This window comes from Micromesistius poutassou, assembly GCF_964030765.1.
Source record: "Micromesistius poutassou genome assembly, chromosome: 10".
Taxonomy (NCBI): Eukaryota; Metazoa; Chordata; class Actinopteri; order Gadiformes; family Gadidae; genus Micromesistius; species Micromesistius poutassou.
The window spans coordinates 1,294,939-1,316,525 of record NC_140280.1 but is presented as its reverse complement, the minus strand read 5'-3'; the positions used below and the strand labels follow the sequence as shown (position 1 = coordinate 1,316,525).

At 39.2% G+C, this 21,587-nt stretch overlaps 3 protein-coding genes and 2 pseudogenes across 5 annotated transcripts; all 5 read right to left on the bottom strand.

Moving 5' to 3' along the window:
• Nucleotides 1–388: 388 nt before the first annotated feature.
• Nucleotides 389–1,645, bottom strand: LOC311353801 (odorant receptor 131-2-like; the record flags this gene model as incomplete). The annotated part of the gene is made up of 2 exons (XM_084473617.1): nt 389–1,430; nt 1,626–1,645. The coding sequence occupies 2 exons, from the start codon at nt 1,643–1,645 to the stop codon at nt 389–391; spliced, it is 1,062 nt and encodes a 353-aa protein (XP_084329743.1).
• A 1,270-nt stretch (nt 1,646–2,915) lies between these two features.
• Nucleotides 2,916–3,851, bottom strand: LOC311354856 (odorant receptor 131-2-like; the record flags this gene model as incomplete). The annotated part of the gene is made up of 1 exon (XM_084474718.1): nt 2,916–3,851. The coding sequence occupies one exon, from the start codon at nt 3,849–3,851 to the stop codon at nt 2,916–2,918; it is 936 nt and encodes a 311-aa protein (XP_084330844.1).
• Nucleotides 3,852–6,026: 2,175 nt separating this feature from the next.
• Nucleotides 6,027–6,870, bottom strand: LOC311353800 (odorant receptor 131-2-like; the record flags this gene model as incomplete). Its single annotated transcript, XM_084473616.1, has 2 exons — nt 6,027–6,085; nt 6,177–6,870. 2 exons carry the CDS (start codon nt 6,868–6,870, stop codon nt 6,027–6,029), a joined length of 753 nt encoding a protein of 250 aa, XP_084329742.1.
• Nucleotides 6,871–12,655: 5,785 nt separating this feature from the next.
• On the bottom strand, nt 12,656–13,670 carry LOC311354309 (odorant receptor 131-2-like; annotated as a pseudogene). Its single transcript has one exon. The product of its transcript is annotated as an odorant receptor 131-2-like (transcript).
• A 5,144-nt stretch (nt 13,671–18,814) lies between these two features.
• Nucleotides 18,815–19,829, bottom strand: LOC311354333 (odorant receptor 131-2-like; annotated as a pseudogene). Its single transcript has one exon. The product of its transcript is annotated as an odorant receptor 131-2-like (transcript).
• Nucleotides 19,830–21,587: the final 1,758 nt, after the last annotated feature.

Sequence of the window (21,587 nt, the reverse complement as noted above, 5' to 3'; positions counted from 1 at the left end):
ATTTTTATTTCCAATCAATCTTTTTTTCATTTTTTTTTTTTTCACGAAATACCTTTTAAACCATTGACATTCTTTAATGCTTTGGATATCACTAGGTGTTTGCAGAACTTATACATTTTTACCATACATAACTTGAGCGAATGGCATTAGTTATTTTCTGAATTCATGTTTACCAAGAGTCAGGGGGGCACTTTAGCTGGTGAGGGCAAAGGGGTTCCCTGTGATCGGACCTGAATCCAAAACAAGTGCCGCTAATTAAAAATAATTTATCTCTAGTGCAAGATAAACCTTTTTCAAATAAAGATAAATCTTTTCATGTATGTAGACAAGGTTTTTAGTTTTTTTTGTAGATTTCATGGTGATTACATCCTTGTTTAGACATCAACAGTTATGTGGGGGCCATGCATTCAAGATTACCACAGAGCCCTTTCAAGAGGACAGGTCTGATGGTTTGGTCTCTGAGCCCATAGATAAGAGCACTGAAACACCGGGATAATAGATTCAAACACACAAAAAAACTGTTGTAGAGACGAACCAAAGTGGTTCTGTCCACTATTCTTGCCAAGCTAACGAGGATGCTAGAGTAGATGGTAGCAATGAGAATCACGACCAACTGAATCATATGAAGTAAAACTGTTTTTCCAGCCTTGCCGGCAGAAGCTTTGTCTGTCGAGGCTGACCTGGCAACCAACGTCACACCAACATAGGAAAGAATAGCTACCATTCCCCCGAATGCAAACACAAAAGCGCAAAATGCTTTATCAACTACACTGGACATCGGTGCCAGGAACATTGCCTCTTTGGAGCAGAAGTCTTTCATTTCCACATTTAAATCCAAATTATTTTTCCAACCAATAAGTATTAACACTCGCATCAGAACATTGCCACCAGAGATGGTCCAAACAACAGCGATGGCTGCTCCTGTGTTTCTGACGGTGGCAAGGCCTGCATGTCTCATAGGAAAGCACACAGCCACATATCTCTCAAGGGACATCACTGCCAGAGTAAGAGGTGAGACAATGTCTTCTAAAACACCAAGGCTTACAAGCAAACCACAAACATACCATTTCAGCCTCAACCTGAAAGCAGCAAGTAAATAGAGTAACAAACTTGTCACAAGAAAGGCAGAATCTGCAAAGAGAAGGTTAAACAACAGAATGTGACGGGACGTCTCACAAAAAACTGGCTTGCTCCTCAAGATGTACAACAGAACACAGTTTATGTAGAGAAAAGTACAGCATATCCCCAGAGATAAAGTGCAGAACACAATCATCTGCTGTGTAGTTTGATACTCCACGCTACCACTAACATTGACCCTCAAATGTCCTTCACTCTGCATCACAGCTAAAAACCGGAAGGCTATGAGGACAATGTTACAAAGGACCAATAAGACAACAACCAAGTGGTCCCCAAACAATCCTATAGCCACTCTATGTTAGGTACGTAAAAGGAAGAAAAAAAATCCATTCCGCATACATATACATACAATGGTTCTGAGTACAGAGTGGATAGTATAGTGGTGAATATTCTCTGAAACCCACGGATGGTCTGACCATTTGGCGGCCGAGTCTTCCAATATATCAGGTCTCTTTCCTAATGACCGGCAGGTGATGTCATCATTTCACATCATCACCAGTGTAGGCATGGTGACAATGCCTACACTGGGGATGATGTCATGTGAACATGTGAGATGTCCTTCATGAGCTACTCGCATGTTTGAAAAAACAGACATATTAAAGAAAGGGTAGGACATTTATTTTAGAAGCATTTCTTGTCATGCTTGTTGCACTTATCTTTATAATCATGACAGCAGTCAATAAATCAAATGCGCTGACCAAATAGCCTGTGGCAGTCGAGGCTTGTTACCTGTTACAATCCCTTGTCAAATGTGTTGATGTGAGGGATCTCAGTATAAATAGATGGGATTTCTGGTTATACAAAATGGAGAGAATCTATAATATAATTATACCAAGACTGTTTTTAATATAATGTTTTAAATACATGACGGATATGACACAATATTATCGTTTGTAAATATAGTATTATTTTACATATTAAAAGGAGATAATAATTTTGTACAATTCCTGCATCGAAGTGAGGACAAGGGAACTAGAGATGGATGATTCCAGTTTTTTTTTGTAATTTCCGATTCCTAATGACAGTCACAGAAAAAAATAACAGTTAAAGGAACAATTCACCCTCAGAATAAAACATTAAAAAGTCTGTTGTTGGACAGATCAACAGTTTGTTTTGTACTTGTGCTTGAAAAGTTCAAAATTAACATTAAGCCAGCATTATTGAAGTTTATTTGTATGTTTTGAGTTTTTGAGCAATTGTTACTGTCCGGGGAGGTTATAGATTGTGTATATCTTTTGACATTGAAGACGAGCTTAAAACATTACAAAATGAGTGATATAACCTAACAGATGATATTAAACCACCAACTATACTGTAGCTATAGTTTAACAAGCATAAACCATTCATATTCCAGTTAAAACATTTATCACTTTCAGATCACATTTTTATTTCCAATCAATCTTTGTTTCATTTTTTTTTTCACAAAATATCTTTTAAACCATTGACATTCTTTAATGCTTTGGATATCACTAGGTGTTTGCAGAACTTTTTAATTTTTACCATATATAAGTTCAGCGAATGGCATTAGTTTTTTTCTGAATTTATGTTTACCAAGAGTCAGAGGGGCACTTTAGCTGGTGAGGGCAAAGGGGTTCCCTGTGATCGGACCTGAATCCAAATCAAGTGCTGCTAATTAAAAATAATTTATCTGTAGAGCAAGATAAACATTTTTCAAATACAGATAAATCGTTTCATGTATGTAGACAAGGTTTTTAGTTTTTGTAGATTTCATGGTGATTACATCCTTGTTTTGACATCAACAGTTATGTGGGGGCCAATCATTTGAAATTACCACAGAGCCCTTTCAAGAGGAGAGGTCTGATGGATTTGTCTCTGAGCCCATAGATAAGAGCACTGAGACACCTGGGAAATAGATTCAAACACACAAAAAAACTGTTGTAGAGACGAACCAAAGTGGTTCTGTCCACTATTCTTGCAAAGTTAACGAGGATGCTAGAGTAGATGGTAGCAATGAGAATCGCCACCAACTGAATCATATGAAGTATAACAGTTTTTCCAGCCTTGCCAGCAGATGCTTTGTCTGTCGAGGCTGACCTGGCCACCAACGTCACACCAACATAAGAAAGAATAGTTACAAATCCCCCGAATGCAAACACAAAAGCGCAAAATGCTTTATCAACTACACTGGACATCGGTGCCAGGAACATTGCCTCTTTTGAGCAGAAATCTTTCATTTCTGCTTTTGGATCAAAATTATTTTTCCAACCAACAAGTATTAACCCTCGCATCAGAACATTGCCACCAGAGATGGTCCAAACAACAGCGATGGCTGCTCCTGTGTTTCTGACGGTGGCAAGGCTTGCATGTCTCATAGGAAAGCACACAGCCACATATCTCTCAAGGGACATCAATATCAGAGTAATAGGAGAGATTATGTCTTCTAAAACACTGAGGCTTGTAAGCAAACCACAAACATACCATTTCAGCCTCAACCTGAAAGCAGCAAGCAAGTAGAGCAACAAACCTGTCAAAAGAAAGGCAGAATCTGCGAAGAGAAGGTTAAACAACAGAATGTGACGGGACGTCTCACAAAATACTGGCTTGCTCCTCATGATGTACAAAAGAACACAGTTTATGTAGAGAAAAGTACAGCATATCCCCACAGATAAAGTGCAGAACACAATCATCTGCTGTGTAGTTTGATACTCCACGCTACCACTAACATTGACCCTCAAATGTCCTTCACTCTGCATCACAGCTAAAAACCGGAAGGCTATAAGGACAATGTTACAAAGGACCAATAAAACGACAACCAAGCGGTCCCCAAACAATCCTATAGCCACTCTATGTTAGGTACGTAAAAGGAAGAAAAAAAATCCCTTCCGCATACATACATACAATGGTTCTGAGTACAGAGTGGATAGTATAGTGGTGAATATTCTCGGAAACCCACGGATGGTCTGACCGTTTGGTGGCCGAGTCTTCCAATATATCAGGTCTCTTTCCTATTGACCAGCAGGTGATGTCATCATTTGACATCATCACCAGTGTAGGCATGGTGACAATGCCTACACTGGGGATGATGTCATGTGAACATGTGAGATCTCCTTCACGAGCTACTCGCATGTTTGAAAAAACACACATATTAAAGCAAAGGTAGGACATTTATTTTAGAAGCATTTCTTGTCATGCTTGTTGCACTTATCATTATAATCATGACAGCAGTCAATAAATCAAATGCGCTGACCAAATAGCCTGTGGCAGTCGAGGCCTGTTACCTGTTACAAGCCCTTGTCAAATGTGTTGATGTGAGGGATCTCAGTATAAATAGATGGGATTTCTGGTTATACAAAATGGAGAGAATCTATAATATAATTATACTAAGGCTATGTTCATAATATAATGTTTTTAAATACATGACGGATATGACACTATTATTGTTTGTAAATATAGTATTATTTTACATATTGAAAGGAGATAATCATTTTGTACAATTCCTGCATCGAAGTGAGGACAAGGGAACTAGAGATGGATGATTCCAGTTTTTGTAGTAATTTCCGATTCTTTATGATAGACACAGAAAAAAAGAACAGTTAAAGGAACAATTCACCCTCAGAATAAAACATTAAAAAGTCTTGTTGTACAGGTCAACAGATTGTTTTGTACTTGTGCTTGAAAAGTTCAAAATTAACATTAATCCAGCATTACTGATGTCTTTGGCATTGATTTGTGCCAGAAATGCAGAATACAGGTTGCTTTCTTTGTTGACGTCAAAGAGTCTTTTAGTAGTTTCCTCTTCAACGTCATGACCAAGAGACACCAGTGGTGTGGTGAGCTCTGTATGAGCAGCGGTTGATTTTTATGTTTGTATCTGAAAGAGAGGGTTATTTTTCCTGGACACTTATAGTATAATGCCACTGGGGTGCGGATGTGCGGGACTTGTTCTGGGATGCTTTCGATTTTGACGTTCTCTTCCAAGAGGGTTAAGCTTCTTGGACACTATAACACCATGGTGTACGGCACATTCCCTATACAGGCTCATTGTATAACACACCCCCCATCATTCCTAGAACTCTCAACCCAAAACTATTATTTTTATTCTATAGTGTTCGAATTCGAGCTGAAACAGGGGTTTCATTTATGTTTTAAATATATGGAGATACTATATCTTTGTATGTGACATTTGTTGTTTCTGAACTAGAATATGGCCATTCTATTTTGTGTTAAAGTGATAGTAAACCATCTGTTTCAGCTCAAATTTGAGCATTATGAACATTAAATAATATGTTTTTCTGTATGTTTTGAGTTTTTGAGCAATTGTTACTGTCCGTGGGGGTTACAGATTGTGTATATCTTTTTACATTGAAGACGAGCTTAAAACATTACAAAATGAGTGATATAACAGATAAAATGAAACCACCAACTATACTGTAGCTATAGTTTAACAAGCATGAACCATTTATATTCCAGTTAAAACATTTAGCACTTTCAGATCACATCTTTATTTCCAATCAATCTTGTTTTTCCTTTTTCTTTTTTTTCACAAAATAACTTTTAAACCATTGACATTCTGCAGTGCTTTGGGATATCACTAGGTGTTTGCAAAACTTATTAATTTATACCATATATGACTTTAGCGAATGTCATTAGTTTATTAATTCATGTTTACCAAGAGTCAGGGGGGCACTTTAGCTGGTGAGGGCAAAGGGGTTCCCTGTGATCGGACCTGAATCCAAAACAAGTGCCGCTAGTTAAAAATAATTTATCTCTAGAGCAAAATAAACCCTTTTCAAATAAAGATAAATCTTTTCATGTATGTAGACAAGGTTTTATTTTTTGTAGATTTCATGGTGATTACATCCTTGTTTAGACAGTTATGTGGGGGGCCATGTGGGGGGCCATGCGTTCAAGATTACCACAGAGGCCTTTCAAGAGGAGAGGTCTGATGGATTGGTCTCTGAGCCCATAGATAAGAGCACTGAGACACCTGGGAAATAGATTCAAACACACAAAAAAACTGTTGTAGAGACGAATCAGAGTGGTTCTGTCCACAATTCTTGCCAAGCTAACGAGGATACTAGAGTAGATGGTAGCGATGAGAATCACCACCAACTGAATCATATGAAGTATAACAGTCTTTCCAGCCTTGCCGGCAGATGCTTTGTCTGTCGATGCTGACCTGGCCACCAACGTCACACCAACATAAGAAAGAATAGTTACAAATCCCCCGAATGCAAACACAAAAGCGCAAAATGCTTTATCAACTACACTGGACATCGGTGCCAGGAACATTGCCTCTTTCGAGCAGAAGTCTTTCATTTCTGCTTTTGGATCAAAATTATTTTTCCAACCAACAAGTATTAACCCTCGCATCAGAACATTGCCACCAGAGATGGTCCAAACAACAGCGATGGCTGCTCCTGTGTTTCTGACGGTGGCAAGGCCTGCATGTCTCATAGGAAAGCACACAGCCACATATCTCTCAAGGGACATCACTATCAGAGTAATAGGAGAGATGATGTCTTCTAAAACACTGAGGCTTGTAAGCAAACCACAAACATACAGTTTGAGCCTCAACCTGCAAACAGCCAGTATGTAAAATAACAAACTTGTCACAAGATAGGCAGTATCTGCGAAGAGAAGGTTAAACAACAGAATGTAACGGGACGTCTCGCAAAAAACTGGCTTGCTCCTCAAGGTGTACAACAGAACACAGTTCACGTAGATAAAAGAGCAGCAAAGCACCACAGATAAAGTGCAGAACACAATCATCTCCTGTGAAGCTTGATACACCACGCTACCACTAACATTAACTCTCAAATATCCTTCGCTCTGCATCGCAGCTGAAAACAGTAAGGTCATTAAGGACAATGTTACGAAGGACTAATAAAACGACAACCATATGGTCCCCAGACAATCCAATAATCACCCTATGTTAAGCTCATAAAAGACAGACATGGTTCAATAGTACTAATGACATTTTCTTTTCCAAATACATACAATACAATGGTTCTGAGTACAGATTGGATAGTATAGTGGTGAATATTCTCAGAAACCCAGGGATGGTCGGGTTGCCGTTTAAGTTTTCCTATACATCAGGTCTTCTTTCTTCTACCAACAGGTGATGTCAACATTCAACATCACCACCAGTGTAGGCGTGGTGACAATAGGCGTGTTTCAGATCAAGCATGCGTTGCGTTCCCTCGCATAACAATGCATTCTGGGATAAAAGCGCCAGAAATGCTGGCGATAACTTTCCTATGCGAAATGTCACATGGTTTTAAGAACTCGCGGGAGCTCCAGGGTAATTCCCTCCGTCTGCTTTTATGGTCTCAAATAAATGCGGACATAAGACACTCCCCTCAATGTATCAAAACGTTGCCCTAGTTGGTGAGAAATTACATAATTCCAAACTTTCAAAGAGGTGTGCCCTCTCCCAAACTATGAGCTAAGTACGACAATTTCACCTGTGTCGACTTGACGAGGTGGGAACTTGACGTGTTTCTGACAAGTTCCGGCGAATCTTCTCAAGTGTCGTGCATGTATGTGCTCAAATGCAGGCGATTTAAAATGCAGCCAGTGCCTACACTGGTGAAGATGTCATGTGAACATCAACATGTGAACATCATAAGCTAAAAAATCTTAAGCATAGAAATATTATAGGTTAGGACACTTATTTTTGTCATGCTTTTTTTAATTATCATGACGGCAATAAATAAATTTTTTAATGTGTTGCTGTGCGGGATCTCAGTATAAACAGAAGGGATCTTCGAAACACAAAATAGCAGGAGAGTGGAAGTTATTTATTTAAAAATCTATAATATAATTATAATAAGTATGTTTTTAACTTTTTTTTTTAATACATGACAGATGTCAATGTTATTCTTTGCAAATGTAGTACTATTTTACACAAATTCTCTTCGCCAATCACCGAAAAAGCAAAACAATTAAGGTTCATCAATTCACCCTAAAAATATAACATTCAAAGGTCGGTGGTTGCATATTTATAACAGTTGTTTTTCTTCTTACACTTGAAAATTTCACAATAGTCTATAACATGAAGCTATCATTTTTGAAGATTTTAACAGAAACGTTTAGACCTTCACACTAGGGCTGGGCGATTAATCGAATAGGGCTGGGCGATTAATCGAATTTTGAATATATATATATAATTATTATTATTATTATTTTATTATTTTATTATTTTTAATAGAAATTGCAGAACAGCTGGATTCATATCTGGACTTTATTTTCTATTTGACCATTCTGTGTATATTTTTAAGGGGAAATTTCAAAGTTCTCATTTACAAAGTGTTTTTTTTGGAGAGAAATTATGAATAAATGCATCATGTTTTCAAACTCAAAAATAATTGTTTGAATAATCGAGATTTCAATATTGACCAAAATAATCGTGATTATGATTTTTTTCCATAATCGAGCAGCAGCCCTACTTCACACTCAGTTAGCTAGAATTGGTAACCCAGGGAACAAGTAAAAGGGAAATATTTAGGTTGAGGCGTGATGAAGGAGTTGTGAGTATATTCTACCCATGAAAGTTGGGAGTAGCCGGTAGAGGGCCTGGAGGTAGAAGAGCAACAGAGTGCAGCCTCGGAGTCCTGGTTTGCTCTCTGACTGTCCGTTTGATCGTGGATGGCAATCGGTTGAACGACTGAAGGTGGCTCCCAAGGCTGTACAGAACCACTGTCACAGCTGAGAGATGAACTTGGGGCCTCGGACGGTTGGACAACTTCAGAGAGATGTGAGACCAAGGCCGACCGGGGATTGGCAAGGGGTGGAGAAGGTTGGAACAGGACCTGGTGGATGTCTTGTTCTGTGCGCAGGTTCGAACAGGCAGCAAGGCACTAGTGAGTGTCCACATTCATTGTGGGCCGCCAGAAAGATTCCTGCAGAGGGTGTGTCAAAGTCATGGTAAACCTCGACAGGTCAGGGGGTTCAGAAGCGGCGGGTGCACCAGCAGTCACGAGAGTCACATGGCAGTAGGAGCTCCAGGCAGTGACGGCCCCAAACCCTGAGTCTGACCAAACCATGGGTACTCTAATATCACAGGGTCTACGGGCAGTCAATGATCTGCAGTGACAGGGACTCTGGATGGTGACCACACAGCAGGTCGACGGCCAAGCGGTCAAAACAAGCGAGCCGCATTGAGGGGCCTTTGCCTCGATAGGCGGAGACAGAGGGGGGGCAGCTCGACTTGTCAGGACCCCTCTTGTTTTACTGGAGAACCTGCAAATTTCTTGGGTTTCGATGGACAGACACACAAGAAGTTCCCATGTGACGCATGTGACAGCCTTTTTTCTCTGGGTAAAGGTGGTCACAGAGCAGCTGCATGTGCTCTGTCTGTACATAAGTAACCGTCGAGTAACACTGACAAACTTTTGAAGATCATAGAAGACATACTAAGAGGTTTAAAACAAAAAGGCAATAAAGAGCCAGTAACTCGACTTGTGTACTTTAAATATGGTATGGAGGACTGTTCCACTCAAATACATCATATATTAAACTTCTGAACATAGGCTACAAGTGTTTCATTGTAATTGTGATCGATTTTTTATCACTCACAAATGCATATATGTGAGATGGTGTTCTTTAAAGAAAAAGTAATAAAACAAAGGGACACAGATTGCGACAGTGGTATTGTTGACGTTGTAGTAGTAGTAGTTTAAAACTAAAGTGTTGCTGATGCTTGTGGGATTGCTAACATCCAAGGGAGATACGATCCATTAGGGATCCATCAGAACTGATGAGCTTCTCTGTCCTCTCAGCTCAAAGCTAATGGTGTGTTCTTCAAACCAGTCCCCTGCCAGCTCATTTGGACACATTAAATATTAAAATGGTTACCAAGGAATTCACTCATGTTTTGACTAAATAATTAGGCCTACATGTTGATGATGATGTTGTCAATTATGTATGGTTCTGGTGGACGGGGAAATGCACCAGTTATCAACCAACAGAAGTAACTAGAGAATTACTCAACAACTTGAACTTTGTTCATAGTAGTATAAGTTCAGTTTTAACATATTAAAGTTGCAAAACATTTAAACTAGCTCTTAGCTTAAAGTAACCGTGCGGGACATATCTGTAGTCAATGCTTATCAATAGTTATTTAAATTATGTTATCAATAAAATCACATCCTATAACTGATAAACTGGCCAGCCAGTACCTCTCTCTTGCACTTCATCACACTGCAAACCTAATTGCTCACCTTGAAAAGATCAAATTAGATTGGTGTTGTTCACACATCGGATTTGGGCCACATTGACTTTCAGTGTGAATGAGGCCTTTGTTCAAAGTAAACGTACTATCAACAATCCTAAAAAATAACTTCCGCTCACCCACCCAGCCAGCTACGCTAGTTTGTGTCACACAGCTGCCAGTTTGAGTGGAGAGAACACTGTTTTTACAGGTTTTTTTATTCCTTAAGTTCTTGATTCTTACACATTATGACTTGAAGATACAATAAACATTAAAGATCCCATGGCATGCTATTTTATGGATGCTTTAATATAGGTATTAGTGATACAGTACTTGAAGACATTCAAGAAATTCAGCCTTGGTGCAGAGTTACAGCCACTACGAGCCAGTCCCACGATGAGCTCTCCACAAACGTGCCGTTTTTAGAGGCGGGTCAAGGTAGAGGGTGGGAGTGTGGCCCTGAGCAGCTTGTGGCCACGGTACCATGCGCTAGTGTTTACAGTGGAACACTGAACACTCCGGATGCTCCGGTGGGAGTCCTGGAGCTCTATATCTAAATAATATCATATTATATTTAGATATCTATATAATATAATATATATTATCATGGTCAAAAGCTGTTTGCGCCTCCGGATGATATTATGAATCTCAAACGACTGCGTCGGGTTCTCAGACGCCTCTGGTTCTTCCACTTCCACGTGAATATTAAGTACAGACTGAACCGCGAAATGGAGGAGAAGGGGATTGTTGCCCGGGGTTGTCTGCGTCGGGTTGGTTGAGAAGGAATTGGGAACCGCGACATGGAGGAGAAAAGGATTGTTGCCCAGGATTGTCCGTTGGAGCCCTTCTGCCCGCTGAACGCTGGCTACCCGTCCAGCCCCGCTGCCGCGGTCCGTCGGAGCCCCAGTGGCCGCTGGCCAACCCCGGGGCTGCCCGCTGCCCGCTGACCAGTCAGCTCTGGCCCTTCTTGTAAACAGTCTCTTGCTTCTGTTTTTATAATATTCACCCCCAAAATTGCATTTAGATACTGCTGGTCACAAGCTTCTCTGCTCACTGCACAACTGACTACTGCGCAATTCTGTCTGGGTGATCAAGCTTCTTAAATATTAACGGGTGCCCATTTTTTACAGCCCATCAAATTCTTATTGTACATCCATGGATTCAACCCCCAGCTTACGAATAACCTGTTGTCACATAATATAATAATAAATACTAATAATATGTAAGCATACAGAATGTGATGGTTTATGTTTGTAAAATTATGACAATCGTCGACAAGAATGCAGCAACTACCTACTGCAGATTAAATAAATAAGTATCGCTGCTCTGGTATTAACAACATTTATTGAAGATGATTACAAATATATATTACAACAGAACATAACAGAACATGTATACAAAGTAAAACAACGTACATGAAAAAATAGCCATTCCGCAAAACCTATAATCACGTTGAAAAGAGATACACAAAATAATTAATAATAATAAAATAATAACATTAAAACACCAACTTAACTGTAGCTATAGTAACGGTCATAAACCATTTATTTTATAAATATATATTATAATAGATGCATATTTAGTATTATTATTAGGGCTGTCAAACGATTCAAAATTGTAATCGGGATTAATTGCATAGTATTGGTGAGTTAACTCACGATTAATCACATTTTTAAAATTACACTTTAAATCCACTCCAATTTAAGTTAAATGAGATTATCAAATGGAATGACACATTATCATTCATACCAAATGTACTTAGTAAGCAAAAACAAGACGAAGTGATCTTGAGGGAGTTATATTGACTCACTCAGTGTGGGTTGAATATGAAACTTACGGAACACCACAGATTTGGGATTTGTAAACAGGCATTCACTTTGTACAATTGTAATCAGGGTGACTTGGTGCAAGTGAAAGTTAATGTAAAGTAAGGGGTAAACTAAAACTAAAAACGAACTAACTAAAAACCAAAAATAGTTCTGATATGAATCTTGACATTCTGTGGGCAAAACCTTTCAAAATCACAGTGAAACCAATGCCATTCTGCTATGCTTTGGGATATCCCTTGGTGTTTGAATGCATGATACAGACTTTTTAACATATGTCCCTTTAGCGAATGTCTTTGATTATTTCCTTAATTTATGTTTACCAAGAGTCAAAGGGCCACTTTGAGGGCAAAGGCTCCCCTGTGAACTGACCTGAATCCAAAACAAGTACAGCTAATTCAAAATATTCGTACAATTATATGAATGATATAAATTAAATTCTGATTTAAAATTATGACTTTCAAAAAATATACATCTTTTCAGATATCTAAACATTTTTTAAAGTTTTCTTCCACAGTTATGTGGGGGCCATGCATTTGAGATTACCACAGAGCCCTTTCAAGAGGAGAGGTCTGATGGATTTGTCTCTGAGCCCATAGATAAGAGCACTGAGACACCTGGGAAATAGATTCAAACACACAAAAAAACTGTTGTAGAGACGAATCAGAGTGGTTCTGTCCACTATTCTTGCCAAGCTAACGAGGATACTAGAGTTGATGGTAGCGATGAGAATCACCACCAACTGAATCATATGAAGTATAACAGTCTTTCCAGCCTTGCCGGCAGATGCTTTGTCTGTCGAGGCTGACCTGGCCACCAACGTCACACCAACATAAGAAAGAATAGTTACAAATCCCCCGAATGCAAACACAAAAGCGCAAAATGCTTTATCAACTACACTGGACATTGGTGCCAGGAACATTGCCTCTTTCGAGCAGAAGTCTTTCATTTCTGCTTTTGGATCAAAATTATTTTTCCAAACAACAAGTATTAACCCTCGCATCAGAACATTGCCACCAGAGACGGTCCAAACAACAGCGATGGCTGCTCCTGTGTTTCTGACGGTGGCAAGGCCTGCATGTCTCATAGGAAAGCACACAGCCACATATCTCTCAAGGGACATCACTATCAGAGTAATAGGAGAGATGATGTCTTCTAAAACACTGAGGCTTGTAAGCAAACCACAAATATACAGTTTGAGCCTCAACCTGCAAACAGCCAGTATGTAAAATAACAAACTTGTCACAAGATAGGCAGTATCTGCGAAGAGAAGGTTAAACAACAGAATGTAACGGGACGTCTCACAAAAAACTGGCTTGCTCCTCAAGATGTACAACAGAACACAGTTTATGTAGATAAAAGAGCAGCAAAGCCCAACAGTTAAAGTGCAGAACACAATCATCTCCTGTGAAGCTTGATACACCACGCTACCATTAACATTATCTCTCAAATATCCTTCGCTCTGCATCGCAGCTGAAAACAGTATGGTCATTAAGGACAATGTTACGAAGGACTAATAAAACGACAACCATATGGTCCCCAGACAATCCAATAATCACCCTATGTTAAGCTCATAAAAGACAGACATGGTTCAATAGTACTAATGACATTTTCTTTTCCAAATACATACAATACAATGGTTCTGAGTACAGATTGGATAGTATAGTGGTGAATATTCTCAGAAACCCAGGGATGGTCGGGTTGCCGTTTAAGTTTTCCTATACATCAGGTCTTCTTTCTTCTACCAACAGGTGATGTCAACATTCAACATCATCACCAGTGTAGGCGTGGTGACAATAGGCGTGTTTCAGATCAAGCATGCGTTGCGTTCCCTCGCATAACAATGCATTCTGGGATAAAAGCGCCAGAAATGCTGGCGATAACTTTCCTATGCGAAATGTCACATGGTTTTAAGAACTCGCGGGAGCTCCAGGGTAATTCCCTCCGTCTGCTTTTATGGTCTCAAATAAATGCGGACATAAGACACTCCCCTCAATGTATCAAAACGTTGCCCTAGTTGGTGAGAAATTACATAATTCCAAACTTTCAAAGAGGTGTGCCCTCTCCCAAACTATGAGCTAAGTACGACAATTTCACCTGTGTCGACTTGACGTGGTGGGAACTTGACGTGTTTCTGACAAGTTCCGGCGAATCTTCTCAAGTGTCGTGCATGCATGTGCTCAAATGCAGGCGATTTAAAATGCAGCCAGTGCCTACACTGGTGAAGATGTCATGTGAACATCAACATGTGAACATCACAAGCTACTGTGAATCACATATTTGAAAAAAATCTTAAGCATAGAAATATTATAGGTTAGGACATTTATTTTTGTCATGCTTTTTTAAATTATCATGACGGCAATAAATACATTTTTAAATGTGTTGCTGTGCGGGATCTCAGTATAAACAGAAGGGATCTTCGAAATACAAAATAGCAGGAGAGTGGAAGTTATTTATTTAAAAATCGATAATATAATTATAATAAGTCTGTTTTTAACTTTTTTCTTTAATACATGACAGATGTCAATGTTATTCTTTGCAAATGTAGTACTATTTTACACAAATTCTCTTCGCCAATCACCGAAAAAGCAAAACAATTAAGGGAATAATTCGCCCTTAAATTATAACATTCAAAGGTCGGTGGTTGCATATTTATAACAGTTGTTTTTCTTCATACACTTGAACATTTCACAATAGTCTATAACATGAAGCTATCATTTTTGAAGATTTTACCAGAAACGTTTAGACCTTCACACTCAGTTAGCTAGAATTGGTAACCCAGGGAACAAATAAAAGGGAAATATTTTGGTTGAGGCGTGATGAAGGAGTTGTGAGTATATTCTACCCATGAAAGTTGGGAGTACCCGGCAGAGGGCCTGGAGGTAGAAGTGCAACAGAGTGCAGCCTTGGAGTCATGGTTTGCTCTCTGACTGTCCGTTTGATCGTGGATGGTAATCGGTTGAATGACTGAAGGTGGCTCCCAAGGCTGTACAGAACCACTGTCACAGCTGAGAGATGAACTCGGGGCCTCGGACGGTTGGACAACTTCAGAGAGATGTGAGACCAAGGCCGACCGGGGATTGGCAAGGGGTGGAGAAGGTCGGAACAGGACCTGGTGGATGTCTTGTTCTGTGCGCAGGTTCGAACAGGCAGCAAGGCACTAGCGAGTGTCCACATTCATTGTGGGCCGCCAGAAAGATTTCTGCAGAGGGTTAAGCGTGTTTTTGACACATGGGCACGAGGTGAGCTTGCACGTGCTCGGCAGGAGACGGGGAGAAAATCAATGTCATCTACTGTATATAATGAAGAGAAGATGACGTGTTGCTGGGAAAGAGGGGATCCAGGTAGGAGATCTATGGCACAATCATAGTGTTTGTGAAGAGGCAGGGACAGGGCTCTGCGGTCAAAGTCATGGTAAACCTCGACAGGTCAAGGGGGTCAGAAGCGGCGGGTGCACCAGCAGTCACGAGAGTCACATGGCAGTAGGAGCTCCAGGCAGTGACGGCCCCAAACCCTGAGTCTGACCAAACCATGGGTACTCTAATATCACAGGGTCTACGGGCAGTCAATGATCTGCAGTGACAGGGACTCTGGATGGTGACCACACAGCAGGTCGACGGCCAAGCGGTCAAAACAAGCGAGCCGCATTGAGGGGCCTTTGCCTCGATAGGCGGAGACAGAGGGGGGGCAGCTCGACTTGTCAGGACCCCTCTTGTTTTACTGGAGAACCTGCAAATTTCTTGGGTTTCGATGGACAGACACACAAGAAGTTCCCATGTGACGCATGTGACAGCCTTTTTTCTCTGGGTAAAGGTGGTCACAGAGCAGCTGCATGTGCTCTGTCTGTACATAAGTAACCGTCGAGTAACACTGACAAACTTTTGAAGATCATAGAAGACATACTAAGAAGTTTAAAACAAAAAGGCAATAAAGAGCCAGTAACTCGACTTGTGTACTTTAATTATGGTATGGAGGACTGTTCCACTCAAATACATCATATATTAAACTTCTGAACATAGGCTACAAGTGTTTCATTGTATTTGTGATCGATTTTTTATCACTCACAAATGCATATATGTGAGATGGTGTTCTTTAAAGAAAAAGTAATGAAACAAAGGGACACAGATTGCGACAGTGGTATTGTTGACATTGTAGTAGTAGTAGTTTAAAACTAAAGTGTTGCTGATGCTTGTGGGATTGCTAACATCCAAGGGAGATACGATCCATTAGGGATCCATCAGAACTGATGAGCTTCTCTGTCCTCTCAGCTCAAAGCTAATGGTGTGTTCTTCAAACCAGTCCCCTGCCAGCTCATTTGGACACATTAAATATTAAAATGCTTACCAAGGAGTTCACTCATGTTTTGACTAAATAATAAGGCCTACATGTTGATGATGATGTTGTCAATTATGTATGGTTCTGGTGGACGGGGAAATGCACCAGTTATCAACCAACAGAAGTAACTAGAGAATTACTCAACAACTTGAACTTTGTTTATAGTAGTATAAGTTCAGTTTTAACATATTAAAGTTGCAAAACATTTAAACTAGCTCTTAGCTTAAAGTAACCGTGCGGGACATATCTGTAGTCAATGCTTATCAATAGTTATTTAAATTATGTTATCAATAAAATCACATCCTATAACTGATAAACTGGCCAGCCAGTACCTCTCTCTTGTGCTTCATCACAATGCAAACCTAAATGGGAGCTTTATGCAAGCTTGCGTTATTGTGTTGCGTGTTATGCGCCATAACACCAACAGCAGAAAGGCTATCCAAATAACAAAGAACACTTGCGTTACAGTGTGTGTATTCACACACTCACATGTGGCGCTCGCACGGTCCTAGATCATTGTCTCATTGGCGGGCCAAATTCTCTTGGCGGGCCAAGCAGAGAAAGGGGAGGTAACCTGGTCCCGTATGACGTCATACTTGACCGGAACCCAAATCAAAGCGTTTCAGCTATCCTTTTTTCAAAGACGTAAGATAGCTAATTCTCGGTTTACACCTAATGCAATTTTTAGCTACTGGGGGACCATAGGGAGGCTAGGGAAACTCAACTTAATGTTAGAAAACCTCATAAAGTTAAATTTTCATGCTAAGGGACCTTTAATACATCCTGGAGGGAGTTGTGTTGCCAGCAGTGGCTCGAGAAGGCAATAAAAAGTCAGAAAATAAAAAAAGTAAATAAAAATATTTAAATATATATATACATAGATATACCTAGCTTTACATCTAATTGTAGAATAACTGAACCAGCTAAACTTTGTTTATAGTAGAATGATATTCTGCAGACATTGAATGACCAGAGCCTCCACAGGAAATGGAGTCGGCTCTGGCCCTTCTTGTAAACAGTCTCTTGGTTCTGTTTTTAGAATATTTACCCCCAAAAATGCATTTGGATACTGCTGGTCACAAGCTTCTCTGCTCGCTGCACATAAGGTGACTACTGCGCAATTCTGTCTGGGTGATCAAGTTTCTTAAATATTAACAGGTGCCCATTTTTTTACAGCCCATCAAATTCTTATTGTACATCCATGGATTCAACCCCCAGCTTACAAATAACCTGTTGTCACATAATATAATAATAAATACTAATAATATGTAAGCCTACAAAATGTGATGGTTTAAGTTTGTAAAATTATGACAATCGTCCACACTTAAGAATGCAGCAACTACCTACTGCATATTAAATAAATAAGTATCGCTGCTCTGGTATTAACAACATTTATTGAAGATGATTACAAATATATATTACAACAGAACATAACAGAACATGTATACAAAGTAAAACAACGTACATGAAAAAATAGCCATTCCGCAAAATGTATAATCACGTTAAAAGAGATACACAAAATAATTAATAATAATAAAATAATAACATTAAACCACCAACTTAACTGCAGCTATAGTAACGGTCATAAACCATTTATTTAATAAATATATAATATAATAGATGCATATTATTATATATAATATTATATAATATATATTATTATTAGGGCTGTCAAACAATTCAAAATTGTTATCGCGATTAATTGCATAGTATTGGTGAGTTAACTCACGATTAATCACATTTTTTAAATTATATTTTAAATCCACTCCAATTGAAGTTAAATGAGATTATCAAATGGAATGACACATTATCATTCATACCAAATGTACTTAGTACGCAAATACAAGACCAAGTGAGTGGGAGTTATATTGACTCACTCACTCGGTGTGGGTTGAATATGAAACTTACGGAACACCACAGATTAGGGAATTGTAAACAGGCATTCACTTTGTATAATTGTAATCAGGCAGTCACTTGGTGCAAATTTAATGTAAAGTAAGGGGTAAACTAAAACTAGCTAAAACTAACTAAAAACCAAAAATAGTTCTGATATGAATCTTGACATTCTGTGGGCAAAACCTTTCAAAATCACGGTGAAACCAATGCCATTCTGCTGCGGGATATCCCTTGGTGTTTGAATACATGATACAGATGTATATATAACATATGTCCCTTTAGCGAATGTCTTTGATTATTTCCTTAATTTATGTTTACCAAGAGTCAAAGGTTTCGATTACAATTATATGAATTATATAAATTTAATTCTGACTTAAAATTCTGACTTTCAAAAAATATATATCTTTTCACATATCTAAACAATTTTTTAAGTTTTCTTCCACAGTTATGTGGGGGCCAAGCATTCAAGATTACCACAGAGCCCTTTCAAGAGGACAGGTCTGATGGATTTGTCTCTGAGCCCATAGATAAGAGCACTGAGACACCTGGGAAATATATTCAAACACACAAAAAAACTGTTGTAGAGACGAATCAGAGTGGTTCTGTCCACAATTCTTGCAAAGCTAACGAGGATGCTAGAGTAGATGGTAGCAATGAGAATTAGCACCAACTGAATCATATGAAGTAAAACTGTTTTTCCAGCCTTGCCGGCAGAAGCTTTGTCTGTCGAGGCTGACCTGGCAACCAACGTCACACCAACATAGGAAAGAATAGTTACAAATCCCCCGAATGCAAACACAAAAATGGAAAATGCTTTATCAACTTGACTGGAAATCGGTGCCAGGAACATTGCCTCTTTCGAGCAGAAGTCTCTCATTTCCACATTCAGATCTAGATTACTTTTCCAACCAATAAGTATTAACACTCGCATCAGAACATTGCCACCAGAGATGGTCCACACAAAAGCGATGGCTGCTCCTGTGTTTCTGATGGTTGCAAGGTCTGCATGTCTCATAGGAAAGCACACGGCCACATATCTCTCAATGGACATCACTGCCAGAGTAAGAGGTGAGATGATGTCTTCTAAAACACCGATGCTTGTAAGCAAACCACAAACATACAATTTCAGCCTCAACCTGCAAGCAGCCAGTATGTAAAGTAACAAACTTGTCACAAGATAGGCAGTATCTGCGAAGAGAAGGTTAAACAACAGAATGTAACGGGACGTCTCACAAAAAACTGGCTTGCTCCTCAAGGTGTACAACAGAACACAGTTCACGTAGATAAAAGAGCAGCAAAGCACCACAGATAAAGTGCAGAACACAATCATCTCCTGTGAAGCTTGATACACCACGCTACCACTAACATTAACTCTCAAATATCCTTCACTCTGCATCGCAGCTGAAAACAGTAAGGTCATTAAGGACAACGTTACAAAGGACTAATAAAACGACAACCATATGGGCCCAAGACAATCAGCATAGTGGCCCTATGTTAAGTATGTAAAATAAATAAAATAAACATTTAAAAAAATAAAGAAATCACTCCCGAATACATACATACAATGGTTCAGAGTACAGAGTGGACAGTATAGTGGTGAATATTCTCGGAGGCTAACGGATGGTCTGACCCTCTGCCTGCTTCGTCTTCCTATATATCAGGTCTCTGTTGTCATCGTCACCAGTGTCGGCATGGTGACAATGCCTACCTAATAACATGTGAGACCACCATCATGAGTTAACTGTTTGCTAACATATTTGAAAAAAACATCTTAAGAACAGAAATATTAACTCCAGGGTAGGACATTTATTTTTGAAGCATTTCACGTCATATTGCTGAAATTATCCCTACATTGTGACACAAATCAATAAATTAAATGCTTAGAGAAAAAAAAAGGCTGTGGCAGTGGCAGGCCTGTTGCAGGTGTACCAACCTACCTTATTTCAAACCATGCCTGCATCTACAAAAGAAACACATTCAAATACCGGTTCATATATACTACAACAATTATGTCCAATTATATGTGAAACAATTACAGACACCCATATAGATCTGTCATACACATCCATGTGTGACATATTAGTGAAACTTTTTATTGAAACATATTTGAAACTAGGGCTTTTATTATATAAACATCAAAAGTGAACTCTGATTTCTATCGAGTTAAAGTCCTTAAATGCACCGCATGATCCGCATGATGGAGTGTGTCCATAGTTAGCCTGACTCAATGACTGACTCTACTGTTACATACAATCCCTTATTGTACATTTACATACAGAAAAAAAAAACAATAATATGGTGAGTCCATGAGAATGGCTGAATCCATGATATATACACATGAATGCAAAACTCAATGTTCACAATATCATGTCACCGTCTGCTAGCATATGGCTCACCATCTTCCTTGACATCCATTTGACTGTCCAAACAGATCATGACATTATGTTTTGTGATAATAAATTATATTTTAATACAATCCAACAACTTTTAATTTGTATATGTACAATCGACATCGTGAAATGCATTACATACAAATCAGTGGCGGGCCGTGCATTTCACACCTAGGCCTTCACTGGTGTCCTACATGAACTAATCCACCTCTTAATGCCATCATTATTAGGTCGACTGACTCAATTTCCTTCTCATACACTTACGTGTTTAATTTGCGTGTGTTTAGACAGATGGGCGAGCACACACACGCGCACCAAGCATCACCCGCATTCATTCATTCTATTAAATACTCACTCGCGGTAAAACTATGTTTTCTCACGATCAAATACTCATCAATCCTAAAAGTAATGGGCTTGTACACGATGTCTGGGTCAAGAACATATGTGTTTGCTGTATGGTGTTTGCAGATGCATTGATTTAAAAGTACAACTTACCGCTGTATCAGCTGTTCTTTCCCAAATCATTTAACCAATCATTTACCCTAAAACTAGATTTTGTTTTGGAAGCCTGGAATATACTTTGCTCGAATGTATTATTGTTATTATTATTTTAACGTATGGCATAGCCTACTATACTTCATTCATGTTCATTCATGCAGCCCTATGGAAAAAAAAATGTTTCCACAATCCACACGCTATTTCTATGCAGTTTCACACGTATGAATAATCTCTGACATCATAATATTTAACATGCAAGTGTAGTGGTGCCTGGTTGCTGCGGGGGAAAATCAGCTTTGCGCCGGGTGCAAACTAGCAACGACACATGCG